The 16,870-nt window shown below is 37.9% G+C and overlaps 1 protein-coding gene across 1 annotated transcript in view; it reads left to right on the forward strand.

Annotated features, from left to right (window-relative positions):
• Nucleotides 1–16,505, forward strand: part of Etfa (electron transfer flavoprotein subunit alpha) — an 86,989-nt gene extending 70,484 nt beyond the window's left edge. The window contains exons 10-12 of the mRNA XM_076851168.2: nt 5,965–6,030; nt 9,484–9,564; nt 16,246–16,505. Of these exons, the coding sequence (XP_076707283.1) occupies nt 5,965–6,030; nt 9,484–9,564; nt 16,246–16,284 (186 nt within the window). The 3' untranslated portion in view covers nt 16,285–16,505. The remainder of the gene's footprint in view (nt 1–5,964; nt 6,031–9,483; nt 9,565–16,245) is intronic.
• The last annotated feature ends 365 nt before the right edge of the window (nt 16,506–16,870 follow it).

Consider the following 16,870-nt stretch of genomic DNA (forward strand, 5'->3'; position numbering starts at 1 on the left):
ATCCTCCTGCCTCAGCCTCCTGAGTTACTGAGATTATAAACATATGCCACTGAGCCCAGCAACATTGGACCTCTTAACTTCAGTAAGAACTACTTACATGATGTTTTTAAATTTTTTATTTAAAGAGATGCAGTTTTTCTTATTTCTTGCCCAACTCTATCTAGAAAGGGAGATTGTTGGTAGAAAAGAAATTAAAAACCTTAGTTTTTAAAGAGAAAGCCATATTAACTTGGTTTTCCTGCTCCGAATGCTCCAGATTTAATCACTCGAAGCATCCCCATGTTTCATATAAACAAAAAGTTAATGTTTAATTCTCTCCATTAGTAAAGAGGATCTGAAGTTGCTGCAGGCAGAATACTGTTCCAGTTCTAGAGAAGTGATTTATGAGTTTGTCTGTCATAAACTCAGGATTTCAACTTTATTTATTTTTATTTTTTTACTATGTGATGTGTCTTGGTACCTGAATCTGGAGTGTGTATTTCTGCATGGATATTATTAAGAGATTTATTAAGAAATTTAGTCCAACATCTTATGCCAGTTCTGCCTGGGAATTTGAATAGAGGTTCCAATGTAGCCCACCAAGTTTTTGCCCTCCTTGTTTTTTCGTGTGCATCTATGGTTATATAAATGTGTTTCTAAGTATCATGTGAACTGCATCCCATAGGTTGTGACACACTCTGCCATGTTTGGTGCTTTGTTCCAACTATTTTTTAATTTCTGTTTTAATTTTTCAACTCAAATACTTTAGGTGCTTATTTTGAGAGTTGTGGGATTTTGAGGATAAAATTTTCAAGTCCTTATAGAGTTTTAAGAAAAAAATGTACAACTTACCGAGAGAAGAATTTGGTCCTTGGAGTGTTGCTTTTCAAAATATAAAACTTCCTGTATTCTAGTTTTTAGCCACTGTTGGTTTCCCTACAGGGGTGAGGGATTTGCATTATCTGTCTGTGACTCTGTCCCCTGGCTGCTCTTTGGCTCGGGCCTCCTGTCTCTGATCCTCATCTGCAGCTCTGCCACACCATTGATTTTCCTCTCGGTCCACCCTCGCTGAGTTGAAAACAATCTATAGATGGATTTCTGAGCCAGTGCAAGCCATTCTGTCTCTAGATCTGCTGTCAGGCCATAGCACCCTAGTAGAGCTTATGTTCTATGATTATTTTAGATTAGTGCTCTCCAACTTGGTAACCACTAAGCCATATATGGTTTGGGGGCACTTGAGATGTGGTTAAGTCTGAACTGAGATAACATTAGAATTTTAAATTAAATATGTGTCTTATAAGATACTTATGTCGAATATCTGTTTTGGGCTTAACAGTAAATTGGACTAAAATTACAATGTGCAGCTAAGGGATGTCTTTCCCCATGGTTTCAGCACTAAACTGAAGCAGGGCTCAGGTAATACCCCTTAGAATCCAGGTTTCCTGCCCAAGGTTGGGTAAAGCAGGAGTGGAGCCAGAACCTAGTCATCTACCAGCGTTCTCTGACATTGTTAGATTTCTGTAAAAGTATTAAGATTTCAATCTGGTCGCCTTTTTGTTTCTCAGGCATGAAGTTTTGTCATACAAGTAGGACCTTTAAAAAGCCTTTTGAAAAGCCCGAGGGAGCAGAGAGTAGATGGCAAGAGCAGGGTCCTGTTTGGCAGAGGGTACATATTTCACCCCCTGAACTGCTTCTTGCTCTTCAAACCTTTCCCACTCCCTGGAGGCAGGTGCAAGTAAGGGGTTGCACAAGAGACCAGAGCTCTGTCACCCTTCTTTGCTATTTTCCTTTATTATGACCATGCTTGGCCTGTGTTGTTCGAATGTAAGCTTCTTGAGGACAGGGGACTGAAAATTTGTTATCCTGTATTAGCTGTAAAGTACAAAAGAATGTTAATTAACAATAAAATCAGCTCACCAGCACCACTGACTATTCCCCTTTTATAGCACACTTAGAAAATTATAATATTTGTACCACAAGGGGATTCTGGCTGCCTAGCATTTCTAGTAGTCCATTCAGTAACTCCTTTGTTTAAGTGTACAGCATACCCCATTCTCAAATCATTGTACTGCAATCTGTTGGAAAGTTATTGTAATAAAAATGCAGGTCAGTAAGTGTTAAGAATGGTACCTCCCTCTAGAGTTGTTCAGTGTACAACCTGCTCAACTGTTCGTGGTCATCCTGGGACTACCCTAGGACCCCTCTCCACCACCCAGTGGGCTGAGGAAATTAATAATGTTTGAATAAACCTTAATCCATGAGAGGCACACCCATATTTTAGAAAACTAGATAATTCTGGTGAGCACTGAAGCCTTAATAGTAACCCAAAAAGTAGGAATTATTATAATCCCAGTTTTTCAGATGGGCAAGGGGGGATGAGATGTTAAATGATTGATTTTTAGTTGGCTGAGCTGGAATTTGAACTTAAGCCATGAGACTGCAGAGCCTGGTTTTTAACCACAGCAATATATTCCTCTGGCAAACCTGTTAAAAACCACATCAGACGTAGCAGTTTCTAAGTCCTATGGCTCAGTCCATTGTAAGACCTCAGCCCCGAGTTCTTTGGAAGAGTCCATGTTTTTCAGGTTTTGGCAAAGGAAGGGGGATCTGTGCTCTCTTTTGCCACTGCTCGTTTGTGTTGGGTGAGTGCTGTTCTTTCTCTGCACTTCATGGTGCCCTGCGGTCCTCTTCCCGTCAGGTCCCCATTCTGGTACTACACAGTGACCAGCCAGCACTGCTCCCAGCCATGTGGGTGGATCTGTCCTGCTCTCCTGGATTTCCTTCCTGCCTTTGCTAAAGCTTCAAGGACTATCTCCAAGACTACCCCTTCTTTTGGTGTCTGTTCTTTTCTTTAATCCCTCCTCTTTTTGAACCTTTAATTGCTGTTCTTCTTTGGAACATCTTTGCTCATTTTCTCTCCTGATTATTTTACTGATTTAGAAGGAAGGTGCCTCAGGGCAGGGATTGCCTTGTTATATTGTGAAGCAGAATCTGAAGTGCTCCATAAATTAGCATCTGTAGAGAATTTTGTACATATTAATTATTATTATTGAAATACAGAAATGCTTTCTGAACCATGAGGAAGCATCTAGGATATTAGTTTAATTGCCTGTACGTGTTTTTAAAGAGGAAGAAGAAAGCCTCCCTTCCTGCCTGAGAGAGCTGTCAGAGCCCCAGTGCAGCGGCCCAAATCCCTGCTGGCTTCTTGTTTCAGTGCTTTTGTTTTTATTCCCAGAACCATGTTTGCCAGACAGTGAAATGAAGTCCTGTTGGGCTATTTGTGCTGGTCAAAAAAAAAAGGTAGATATGGCCCCGGGCACCTGTCTTTACTTGGCTTTGGTCTGGAATCTGTTATTTCTTTAGCACATTTATAGTTAAAGTCAATGGAATTCATTTTTGTGGGAGGGGGTGGACAGGAAGTTTAAAGCAGACATTTATACTATGTTTGTGTTTACTGCCAGAGTGAATCAACATTTTTATTAGCATTTCATGATGGAATTGGAGCTTTTAAGACTCGCTGCATTTTAATGCTGACATATATGTCAGAAGATTCATTTATAGGGCTATTTATAGGACTATTGATCTTCTCCAGTGCTTGCTTTAAGAGCATACCTAGACGAGTGGTTAGTGAGGCCCTTTCTATCTATCTAAATAACTTGCTTTAAAAATCATTATACTAAAATCTGTCGGCTTGATTTTCTTGGACATGAATTTTATTAAGTGTATTTTGATTAACAATTTAATGAGTGTCCCTTTATGAATGAAATCCTGGTCAGAATAAATTGAAATGACCTTAAAATCATCAATTGAAGTTACCTGTACATCTGAAATAGAAAATAGTGGTGCATATTCAAAGAAACTTGTTTATCATTCATTCGACTGCCCCGAGTCTGAGGAGACAGTATAGTGACAGGGCCTTATTGCATTGTCCAGTTGCTAAGGGCATGATTGACACACCGGGTAGGTTCAAGATAGAGACAAGAAACCTATGTTAGCTTTTTACCCCTACATTTTATTTTCTGCAGGGACCTCCCCACCCTGAGACAGCTTCTTTAAACCACACTGCTTCAGGCTTTTGAGGGTAACTATAGAACAAGTTAAATCAGAAAACAAGCTCAGCTCATCTTTTAGATGAATAACTTACTTTGGGGACAATATTGATTTTTTTCTATGTTATATAGAGGTATCCAGCTGCTCTGGAAGCATTTGGGCATTTTATGCCTTTAAAGAGAAGGCCCAGGATTATACTACCAATATGCTGGACTGAGTCACAGGATTCAAGCTGCGGGAGAGCTGAGGGGTCTTCTCTCCTAGTGATCCTCAGCTTTGGATGCTCTGTAGAGTATCTTGGGGAGCTTTTGGAAGAGCACCAATGCCAGAACCATTCCTCCTCTGTTCACAGTTAGGAAAACGGAGACTCAGCGTGGGGAATTGGCCATACACACTCAGGTGCTATAAAAATCATGACATTAGGAGTCTTTAGCATTATTCCCAGAGCCTAATTGAGATGCTCTCTTGTTTTGGAGTGAGAAGTTGTTAAATTAGATCACAAGGGTGCAGAACACAAGCTGGGACCACGTGACACTGTCATTGGCTTGGAATTATCTGCCCTGTAATAAAACTAAATAGGACAGAGCCACCTCAGTACTTTCTCCATGTTGTCCATCTTGATGAAAGCCTTAATGTCAGCTGTGACACAACTATAGTGTCAGTCTGGCTACATGGTAGGTGCACCTCCTACCCAAGCTGGGGCTTGTTAGTTCAGTTTATGTATGGGAAATGTTTTCAGCAAGACCTTTAATCATACCTAGTAGGTGGAATGCAACAGCTAAGTTCTTTTAATTAAGCACTTTTTAAATCAGTTTTCCATGATGGCAGTGAGTTTAATTTTCAAACATACATACTTTAAAAGTTTTAAATAAGGGGATAGAACAGTAGTCAGTCATCTTTCTCTTCTAATTATTAGGGGAAAAAGCTCAGTGAGAGGTGTAAATATCATCACCATTTACTGAGAAACTATGATGTGGGGTCCCTTTAGTTAGGTGCTGAAAAATTTCAGCCCATGTCTTTGAGAAATGTTATTTTTTTTGTTCTAGGAAATTGTGTGTGTGTGTGTATAACCTCTTGACACTGATTTCTACTCTTCCTAAATATGAAGTTTAATAAATATTTCCTAATTACCATTTTCTTTTTTTACTTATTTATTTATAAATGGCAGCAAAATGCATTACAATTCTTATTACACATATAGAGCACAATTTTTCATATCTCTGGTTATATACAAAGCATATTCACATCAATTCGTGTCTTCATCCATGTACTTTGGATAATAATGTCCATCACATTCCACCATCATTTCTAACCCCATGCCCCCTCCCTTCCTTTCCCACCCCTCTGCCCTTTCTAGAGTTCATCTGTTTCTCCCATGCTCCCCCTCCCTACCCCACTATGAATCAGCCTCCTTATATCAAAGGAAACATTCAGCATTTGGTTTTTTGGGATAGGCTAACCTAATTACCATTTTCACAAATACTCTCAGAGAAGGCAGACAGCTAAATCAAAACCTATTTTAATATATTTGAATATAGCATGCATATGTTAATATACAATGTGTACATATTGTGGATGGGACGATTCAGCACCTATGCTGCGCTGTAATATCTAAATGAGTGCCACAGGTAACAAGAAGATTTTTGTGAGATTGAGACAGTTGCTGTAAGATGCTTAGCACAGTGTTTGGTACATTGTAAATGCTTAACAATTCTTATTATTCATGAGTCTATTATTAGACCACCACTGCTATAGGAATTCATTGTAAAAAAAGAACTGGGTTAAGATTAGGGAAAAGGGAAAGCATAATTTAAGTAATGCATATTGCATCTATTTTACTTAACGTATCATTTGCCTAAAAATTTCTCATGACAAACACTTTGGGAGGTATGGTATAATATAAATATGCATTAATAATATGGTCTCTTGCTTCAGGAGCTGTATATTGCTGTCGGAATATCTGGAGCCATCCAACATTTAGCTGGGATGAAAGACAGCAAGGTAATTGTACATAATAACTATGTTGCTTTGAGAAAAAATTTTCACTTTTTTTTTCCTTGTGGGTCTGGGGATTAAACCCACAGCCTACTGCACGCCAGGCAAGCACTCTGCCACTGAGCCACATCCTCAGTCCCATGTTTAAGTTTCACTGCATTTCCGTGTAGTTTCAGTGTGTATAGTTAAACCCTTCGTATTCACTGAAGCTGGGACTGAACGAAATAGAAGCCACTGTTGACTGCCTGAAGATGTTCTGCTGGCAGGATGGTCAGTGCTATGTCATGGGGGTGCCTGGCCCCAGTGGTGGCTCCACCACTAACTTCCTACATGGCATGTCCTGTCTGGGCCTCAGAACACTGGTGTCAGGTGATGGCCACGAGCATCCTCTTCAGCTCTGACATTCTTTTTTTTTTTTTTTTTTTTGGTGCTGAGGATCGAACCCAGGGCCTTGAGCATGCAAGGCAAGCACTCTGCCAACTAAGCTATATCCCCAGCCCTCAGCTCTGAGGTTGTGTGTGTAGAAAACATTAGGCTTCAATAGCCTGATGAGGTTCTGGCCATCTCAGTGGTTTGTGAAGTCATCATCCCTGAATCTCTCTTTGTCCCTTCAGTCTGTCCCCTAATTGTTCTACTCTCATATGTCAGGAGAGTCCCTCTTCTGGGTTATTACCAAACAATGTGACTGGCACATTTTGGGTTGGAGTATCGGGCTATTTTAATACCTCAGTAATTACCAAAAGTGTGCTGTGAGACAGAACACTTGATTTTAACTCACTTCATGGACTACTTCTGAAAGTCCTGTGTAATGACTCTGTGAACATATATTTCAGAATATGACACATTAATTCATGCATAACAATGTACAGTTTGAATTATGAACTTATCTTTCATGAAGTTGGAGATGCCTCTGACACTACTGCATTTATCCATTCAGATGGAAGCTTGATATAAAAGATAATAAAACTTTTAACAGGCTTAACTTCTGACTTGAAGAAATGCATGCACTACCTCTTTGTAGCTTCTAAATGAATTGGTCCAAAACCAGTCAGATTTCACAGTTGGATGGCAGGTTTCTTTACTAAGCTCTGAAAACATCAGTGCCAATAGGGAAAAATGAGATTTATGCATTTTAAAAAAAACCTTCTATACCAGCAGCTTTAAAATATATCTTCAGGTAGACCAGTTTAGACAGATCTAGAATTCTGTTTCCCTAAAATAAAAATTCTACATGCCAAGAAGATCCTGGTAAAAATTCTCTTCCCATGCCAACAGGGCTAGATTGTGAAATAAACAAACAATAGTATATGCAAAACAAATAGAGAACAGTTGAAGTAAGGAGACCCATGTTGGGGGACAATCCATGAGAATAAAGTTCAGCTAAGACTTTGTTTCCATCCAGTCAACAAATATTTATTAACTATATTCCTTGTAATAGATGCTAGGGATAGTTAAATGACAAAGACAGTCCCTGTTGTCACTTTCTTTTGTGGGAGACAGATGATTTCTAGTTGTTATTTTGGTTAGGTTCTAAAATGGGGTATTAGAATGGCTTAAATCTAGCAGTCGCATTGTCTAATATAAGCTGCAATTTTAATTATCATCATGGTTTACTTGAAAGAATTCGAGATTTGACTGTTACATCAAATGGGTCAATGTAATAAAAGCACTTTTTAACTATATACATAATAATATGGTTGAATATGATATGTGCATTTAAAAACTGTTAGGAAGAAGAGCTTGAATTTATAAGGAACTGTTGAAAGCTCTTAGACACAAGCAAGACTTTATCATAGTTGTTTACAGTTGATAATTCAGCAATATCATTTTAGTAATCTGAAAAATGATAAGCAACCCACATCTTTTTCCTTAAGTCACCATAGTGATTCTTTTCCACAATTAAGTGCTCTTTTAGAATAACTTTTGTTTAGTGGGATTTAAAAAGCTTTCAGATGATTAAACTGTGGAGTTTTTTGAGTAGGTGACTTCCAGGAGAATTGTTAGCCATTACTAATTAAATAAATCTCTGCTTATGGCTGTGAAGCTGGCTACACATTCCCAGAAGAGAAACACTTCAGTGAAAATCAGTGCCTGTGATTTTAAGTATTTGTCCTTATGACTTTGAATTTGAGATTTATCTGAAACACCATTATCTCTTGATTAGCCATTGCCTGGACTATCCTGTGCTTCAGTCTCAGATATTCTGGGATATTCTGCCCATATTTGAGGAGCCCTGCTTAGGGAATTACATGTATGTTGTTTAGCCTGTATTTTAGGTCAGACTATATCAAAATACTTAATATATTGATACTAGTGGTTTTCAAGGTGCATTAATAGGTTAAAGCTTTACTTCTAGAGATTTGAATTATTCTGATATCTATTAAAATAATACCATATTTGAGTCCGAACTCTAATTTTAAAAACTTGCAGTGGTCTTAGAAGGATCCATGGGGAATACCACATTACTACTACTTTGTTTGTTTGTTTTTTGTTTGTTTACAGTGCTGGGGATTGAACCCAGGGCCTTGTACATGCAAGGCAAACACCCTACCAACTGAGTTATATCCCCAGCTGTTGAATTACTTCCTCTTACTTCACTGTTAATAATCTCACATCACCTTTCATTTTTAAGAATACATTTATTAGAAGTGTGAGAAGTGTTTGACAAGTTTGTAAGAGATACAGCAATTTGCTTGTTTTATGACATTTATTTTTTGCATACATAAGGACTTAATTTTTTAAAATTCTCCTTTAATATTAACAGGTTGACAAGATAGTTACCTTTTTTTTTTCTCAATATTTTTACATTTATGTGGTGCTGAGGATCGGATCCAGTGCCTCATGCATGCAAGGCAAACACTCTACCACTGAGCCACAACCCCAGCCCCAAGACTAGCTTTTTATTCTCATAACAGACCCATGATAATAATTTAAAATAATAAATGGGACAGACTATGTGGAGGACAAAATAGTTTGAACTACAATGGCTGTGAATTTGGGTGTACACTTGCTATCCTTTTTTAACCCAAAACCAAACACTATTTTTCACACAAAAAGAACTTTGTAAATAAATATTGATTTTAGGCCTGGGATTGTGACTCAGTGGTAGAGCGCTTTCCTTGCATGTGTGAGGCACTGGGTTCAATTCTCAGCATCACATATGAATAAATGAATAAAATAAAGGTCCATCAACAACTTAAAACTTTTTTTAAAAAACAGTGATTTTTAAACTCTTTATATTAAGACAAACTAGTGGTGAGTATGAGATAATTTTACTATCGTGCAACCCAGAAACTTCTAATAAATTTATAATATTGGCATAGAAGCATCAAATTCATATTATTTGATAGACATTTTAAGAATGTTAGTATGTTGTAAGAGGGAAGTGAAAAATAGAACCACCAATCTGTGTGGTATGTTTTCTTGATAAAAACCAAATGCTTTGTTTTTATTTCACAGACAATTGTGGCTATCAACAAAGACCCAGAAGCTCCAATTTTCCAAGTAGCAGATTATGGAATAGTTGCAGATTTATTTAAGGTAAGATGGACTTGAGAGAAATTACTGTTGTCCAGATTGTCATCTAAGAATCTTTTAGAGTTGGTGAGGGATGAAGCTATTAAACAAAGACTATGTGTTTGTGTACATACTATTAATATATCACACATTTTTTTCCTCTACTTAAAGTTAAGTTGCCCAAATAAATATGTGTTGTTAATATAGGGCACTATAACTGTCCCCTTAAGGAGTCCAAATTGTCTTTAGAATATCCACATGGCTCTCGGCATCTCACTTAGCACACAACTCAAAGTGACTGGAGTCGCCATCACCTCGAATTGTATTTGGCAGCCACCCTGAAGAAAGACCATCAAGGCCGCTCACTCAGGGTTGCTGAGAATGGTGGAGCCTTTCAGGGGAAGAGCAGGCGCTTGAGGCCAGCGTATCAGGAGTGCTTTGCTTGCTGTGTTTGAGGGTAAAACCTTCCACATGTAACAAGCTTAGGGAGAGCACTTCCTTCCCGCTCCTCACTCTCTTCACTTCTGAGCTTTCCTCTTACCCTGTCATCACCTCTGTATTTGCTTTCCCACAAGAAAAAGATACTTTAATCATTAAGCTATTTGTTCAAGTAGCAAGAATTTAGTTCTTACTACGGTGTGAATAGAGGGGTAAACATTTCTATTATTTAAAAGTGAAATGAAATTTTCTAAACCCTAACCATGTACTATATTGACATGTTTGCAAATAGGCATCTGCTATGTTTGCCTTTTGTTTTCTACAAGAGGATATTTCAATACATTTGTAAGTGATTTTGCTTATTTAAAGGTGTTTTTCTGTCTGCCAGTGCACTATGTATTGCAGTTCTCGTCGGGGGCTTACATGATAAATAGATGAAGTGTCTAACAGTTGGAAATTATCAGTGTTCATCCAGTGGATGGATATCTGCCTTGGGGCAGGAGCCTATTTTTAGCAGTTGTTGAGGGAATGGCACTGGACCCTGCCTCCTGCATTAAAAGCAGCCCTCAGTTTTAGCAGGAGAGAGAGAAAAAGGAAAGAGAAAGTCTGTGAACTCAGATATCTCAAATGAAAGAAAGTCCTAAGACAGCAAAGTGAACAGGGACCTTGAAACTTTCGACAATTGGATTTCCAACCTCAGGTTCTCAAGCTCTTTTCAAGCTCTTTTTGATGTCGTAAGAGACCCACATTTGACTAGAGAGAGACTGTTGGAACCAAGACAGCACATTATTTGGGTTTGGCTAACATTGTGTGAAGGCAGCAACCACCCCATGCTGCTCAGAAATTCTTTCTATTTTTGTTTTGTGGTACTGGGGATTGAACCCAGGGCCTCATGCTAAGCAACATCTACCACTGAGCCACATCCCTGACCCTCAGAAGTTCTGAAATGCAGTTAAGATGTTTTGGATTAATACAAAGGTAGAGAAGTTACTCAGCCCTTAAAATGGAGGTTGGAAAAAAAAAACAAGTTAATGATTATGAACATATTAAAATACTGCTTTAAGTACAGAGTCTCATTTACTACCTCACAAATAAAACCAGCCAGGTATGTGTTTCTTTTTCTTGGCGGTATTGGGAATTGAACCCAAGCATACTCTACTACTCTTCCCTTTTAAACTTTGTTTTGAAACTGTCTGTCTAAATTACTGACATTGGTGCAAAATTATGATCCTCCTGCCTCAACCGCCCAAGTCACTGGGATTACAGGCACACACCACCAAACCCAGCCAAAGAGGATCTAGAGTTAATTATGTGTACAAATTTTAAATTGCAGACTATCATATGTAACAAGTATTGGACTAATAATTAATAATTAACAGTTATTAGACTAATAATTTCTGAGGTGATATTTAGCTCACCAAATGTAACCATATAGAGAATAAAAATTAGTATGCATAATATTTTATTCTTTTATATTTACTGTTTTACTTCACCCTTCAATAATCATGAATTAGAAAGGACAAGTTTCACACCCCTTCATAAAATATGAGAAGTATATGATACAGAGATTAAGAGCTTCAATTCAAATTCTCTGTTGGTCTCATACTAGATAAATGATCTTGGCCAGGTTAGTTAATCTCACTAAATGTCATTTTCCTCCTTTGTAACACAGATACTACACTGCCCACCTTAAAGATTGTGAGAAAGATTAAATGAGATTATATAGTACCCAATACAGTCTGTGATAAATATTAGCCTACCTGATTATATTCTCTCCATCCAGGTACATAGTAGGTGCTCAATAAAAATAATATAAAAGGAGTTAGAGTGAGGGGGCATAGTGTACTACCTGACTTTGCTTTTAATATAACAGCTTTACTGAGATATAATTCACATGCTATAAGATTCACTTTTTAAAAATGAATGAGTGGTTTTTAGTATATTCACAGAGTTATGCAAACTACTTTCTAATTCCATTACATTTTTTTATCACACTGAAAAGAAATCCCATACCTACAATACCTATTCCCATAATCTCCTCAATTCTGGGCAACCACTAATTTACTTTCTGTCTCTGTAGATTTGCCAGTCCTAGACATTTCATATAAATGGCATCATATACTATGTGGCCTTTTTTGGCTGACTTCTTTCACTTCACATAAGTTTTTAAGGTTCATCTGTGTGCTAGCATGTGTCAGTAATTTCTTTCTTTTTTTTTTTGCCAAATAATATCCATCATATGGATATGCCACATTTTGTCCATTCATCATTTGGTGGATATTTCAGTTGTTTCTACTTTTGGCTATTATGGATAATGCTGCTATAAACATTTGTGTATAAGATTTTGTGCATGCATTTTTTCTTTTGGGGTATATGTATAGAAGAAATAGAATTGCTGTGTCACACATGGTAACTGTATATTAACTGCCAAACTCTTTTCAGAATGGTTCTACCATTTTACATTCCAATAAAATATATATAAAGACTCCATTTTTTTCCCATATACTTGCCAACACTTATTATTGTCTCTTTTTGATTGTAGCTGTGTATGTGTGTGTATGTGTATGTGTGTGAATGAGAGAGAGAGAGGAAGAGAGAGACAGAAGTGGTATCTCACTGTAGTTTTGAGCTCCTTTTCTCTCGTGGCTAGTGATGTTGAACTTCTTTTCCTGTGCTTATAGGCCACTTGGTTTGTTTTCTTTGTAGAAATGTCTATTCAGATTCTTTGCCCATTTTTAAATTGCATTGTCCTTTTGTTCTTGAGTTGTAAGGGTTCTTTACATATGCTGGAAACAAGTTCCTTATCAGCTAAATGATTTCTAAACATAAGCATTTCTCCCATTTGTTGAGTTGTCCTCACATTCTTTATGACATAAACATTTTAAACTTTGATGAAGTCCAACTCATCTATTTTTTTTTTTTTTTTTGGTCACCTGCACTCCAACAATTATATCTAAGAAATTTTTTCCTGCTCTGATGTAGTGAAAAGTTTCTGTTCAAGTGCCTGTTTTCAGTTCCTTTGGGTGTATCTCTAGGAGTAGAGTTGCTGGATCATAGGGTAATTCTATGTTTAGGGTTTTGGTGGGGTTTTTGTTTTTTTGTGGAATTTTTTTTTTTTGAGAGAGGATCTTACTAAGTTGCCCAGGCTGGCCTCAAACTTGCCATCCTCCTATCTCAGCCTTCCAAGTTGCTGGAATTATACGTGTGTGTCGCCATGCTCCCAACTATGTTTAACTTTTTGAAGGACCTCTGATTTGCCTACCATAGAGATTACACCATTTTACATTACTTTACTACTAGCAGTGTACAGCTGTTCCAGTTTTGCCACATCTTTACCAACACTTGTTATTTTCTATTTTTAGATTATAGCCATCCTAGTAGGTGTGAAGTAATATCTCAAGTTGTAGTTTTGATTTACATTTCCTAAATGTCTAATGATGTTACACTTATTGGCCATTTATATGTCTTTGAAGAAATGTCTAAGGTCCCCACCTCTCCGCTCCCCCAGTACTAAGGATCAAACCCAGGGCCTTGCACTTGAGCTACATCCCTGAGTCCTTTACCCATTATTTAGTTGGGTATATCTTTTTTTTGTTGACTTGAAGGAGCTCTTTATATTTTCTGAATACTAAATCATTACCAGATATGTGATTTTCAAATATTTTCTCTCGTTTAATAGATTTTTTCAGTTGTTGAATGTATAGTTCTCATTTTGACAGTGTTCAAGTTAGCTATTTTTTCTTTTGTTGCTTGTACTTTTACAGTTACATTTAAGGATCCATTGCCAAATCAAAGGTAATGACTATTCACCCTGTACTTTCTTCAAAGAGATTTAAAGCTTTAGCTCAAATATTTAGATTATTGGTCCATTTTAACTTTTTTTTTATATGAAGTGAGGTTGGGGCCCAGTTTTATTCTTTTTGCTTATGGATATCCATTTGTCCTCTGTTGAAGGGTCTATTCAGTCCCCATTGAATAAACTTAAATTAAGTTGCCTCTTTGATATTAGTGAGTAGTGACCTGCCTCTGTAATATTAAAAAATAAAAAAGGAAAAAGAATCTAGACTTTCAGATGCCCAGTGCATTAGACACTCAGTGAACCTGAGTTAAAATATTTCTTTTCCCTAAATAAGGCATTGTTTGGTATCCTTGGAAAATTTGAGGTTGGTATAATTTAAAAAGTATAATGATGGAAAGAGAAAGTCCCGTCGACCCTTTTGTGGGGAATGTGGTGGTGGGACATTTTATAAGGTCTTTTTCTCTCTCTTTTTTTTAATTTATTTTTTAGTTATAGGTGGACACAATACCTTTATTTTATTTTTATGTGGTGCTGAGGATTGAACCCAGTGCCTCACGCATACTCTACCTCTGAGCCACAACCCCAGCCCCTCTATAAGGTCTTTAAAAATTGTGTATTCTACCTGGGTTCAGTGGCACACATCTGTAATTCTAGCGACTTAGGAGGCTGAGGCAGGAGGATCATGAGTTCAAAACCAGCCTCAGTAATAGCAAGGCACTAAGCAACTCAGTGAGATCCTGTCTCTAAATAAATAAAAAATAGGGCTGGGGATATGGCTCAGTGGTCAAATGCCCCTGAGTTCAATCCCCAGAACAACAACAAAAAAAACTGTGTATTCTAATCCAAATTAATGTTTCACCTCCTGGGGAAATAAGTTGGGCTCTAGCCTATTTTTTGCGAAAAACATTGATCCCACGTGAGGCTCAGTTAGCATGTCATCTGTGTGACTGGCATGAGCTCATGGTCCCTCCACTGAGGAAAGCCAGGAGAAGCGGTGCCAGCACTTAATGCCACCCCTGAGCAAATGCCTGCTGGCTCCATGGTAAACATGGGCCTTTTAATAGGCTGGAGACAAAGTGACATTCGGAAGAAACAACATGTCGACAATTTCCTTAATAAATTTTGTACGAACACATTATTTCCACCTAATGGAAATGTAGCTCTCTTAAATAATTGAGAGGCTATATTCATCAGTGGCAAGTTCAACTGGGATCTTTGTGAGCTAGGGCAGCCGACAGCCCCTTGCAAGACTGGGTAATTGATATTTTACACAAGTGGCTGGGCTGGTGTTCAGAATGTCTGTGTGGCATTCCCCTGCAGTTCCCACGTACAGTTCGCTCTGTTGTCCAAACCATCACAAAGCAGCTCCAGACTGGGAGTGCTAGTAGTTACTGAACTGCCAAGACTAAGGATTAGTAATTAATAATTTTAAAAATAGGAATCAACTCAGTCAGTTTCCCTTTGCTGTAATTTCTATTAACCTGGGGGCATTTTACCATTGAGCCACACCCCCAGCCCATTTTTATTTTTTATCTTGAGACAGGGTCTCTCTCGCTCGTTTGCCCAGAGCCTTGCTAAGTTGCTGAGGCTGGCATTGATTTTACGATCCTCTGCCTCAGCCTCCCGAGTTGCTGGGATTACAGGTGTGCATTTATTTATGTGCCACATGATAGTAATGTGCTCAGAAAGCAACTGAAATGTTTAGGAAATAAGTATGAATGAATAAATGAACAATGAGCGAGTAAGTGCTAGAGGATATTGGCAGGAGTCCTGACTAAGACGGTGACTTTGGTGTGGACTTTGAAGGGAAGTGGTGAATGAAGTAAGGGTAGGAAGAATGTGGGGAAAAACAAGAAGGTAAAAAATACACCGGATACAGAGGTTCCCCTATAATCTCAGCTATTCAGGAGGCTGAGGCAGGAGAATTTTAAGTTTGACACCAACCTCAGCAACAAAGCAAAAAATAATAATAATAATAATAAGAGGGCTGGAGATGTAGTTCAGTGGTAGAGTGCCCTTGGGTTCAATTCCCAGCCAAAAAAATTTTTTAAATTAGAACAGCACTGTGGTTGTGGTTGTGTCAGAAAGGCTCCTAGGCATGAGTGTGTGGGCCCTGGGCGTTGCCAGCTCAGGGGTTTGTACTCTCCCGCGGTGAGTGGGGAGTGGCACTTGATACTCAGTGATGCACTCTTTTTAAAATTTTTTAAAATTAATTTTTTAATTTGTTCTAATTTGTTATATATGACAGCAGAATGCATTTCAGTTCATAGTACACAAATGGAGCACAATTTTTCTGTCTCTGGTTGTACACAAAGTAGTCACACCATTCATGTTGTCATACATGTACCTAGGGTAATGAGTGTTGGACCTTTTCTGGTGGCCTCCACGAGCTGCCAAGAGCTGGGGCTCTGTCACAATGAAGGCTCTAATTGCTTATTACCGCTTTTTTTGTTTATTTGTTTTTGCAGGTGGTTCCTGAAATGACCGAACTATTGAAGAAAAAATGAATCATGCTCATGTGTCAAGAAGGAACGCTATGTCAGAGTATTCAACTGAAATCACAGAAATTTACAATTTGATGAAAAAATTTAACAGCAGCCAGATGCTTTTTATGGGACTATTATTATATTTCTTTTTAATTATGTGTAGTTCCAAACAATTATTTTTTGAAATTTTCTAATTCTGTAATAAAATCTGCAATAAAGCCTTAACTACAGCTTTAAAGCTACTATCAGAGACATGCGCAACTTCTTAAAGAAAGAGAAGAAAGGGAGTGAAAGTTCACTTACCATTTTTCCTTCACCTGTCTTGTTTGTGGAGAGCTTTGTTTCAGGCAGATTCTAAACATGAAAGTTCCCACCAGCCTGATCAATATAATGTAATTATGGAAGGACGTATCTCATAGGAGAAGGGAATGAGGTTGGTAAACCCAGAGTTTAAAAGCTGGCTACAAAGCGGGAGTATTACCCTAAACATACCCAGTCTTCAGAAACCATTGCTAATGTGACAAAAGCAGACCTGACTTAAATCTGACCTTGTTGAATGTATTTAGTCGGCTTAAGATAAATTTAATTTTCCAATTCATTTTAAGAT

This window comes from Callospermophilus lateralis, chromosome 3 (genome assembly GCF_048772815.1).
Source record: "Callospermophilus lateralis isolate mCalLat2 chromosome 3, mCalLat2.hap1, whole genome shotgun sequence".
In the NCBI taxonomy this organism is placed as follows: Eukaryota; Metazoa; Chordata; class Mammalia; order Rodentia; family Sciuridae; genus Callospermophilus; species Callospermophilus lateralis.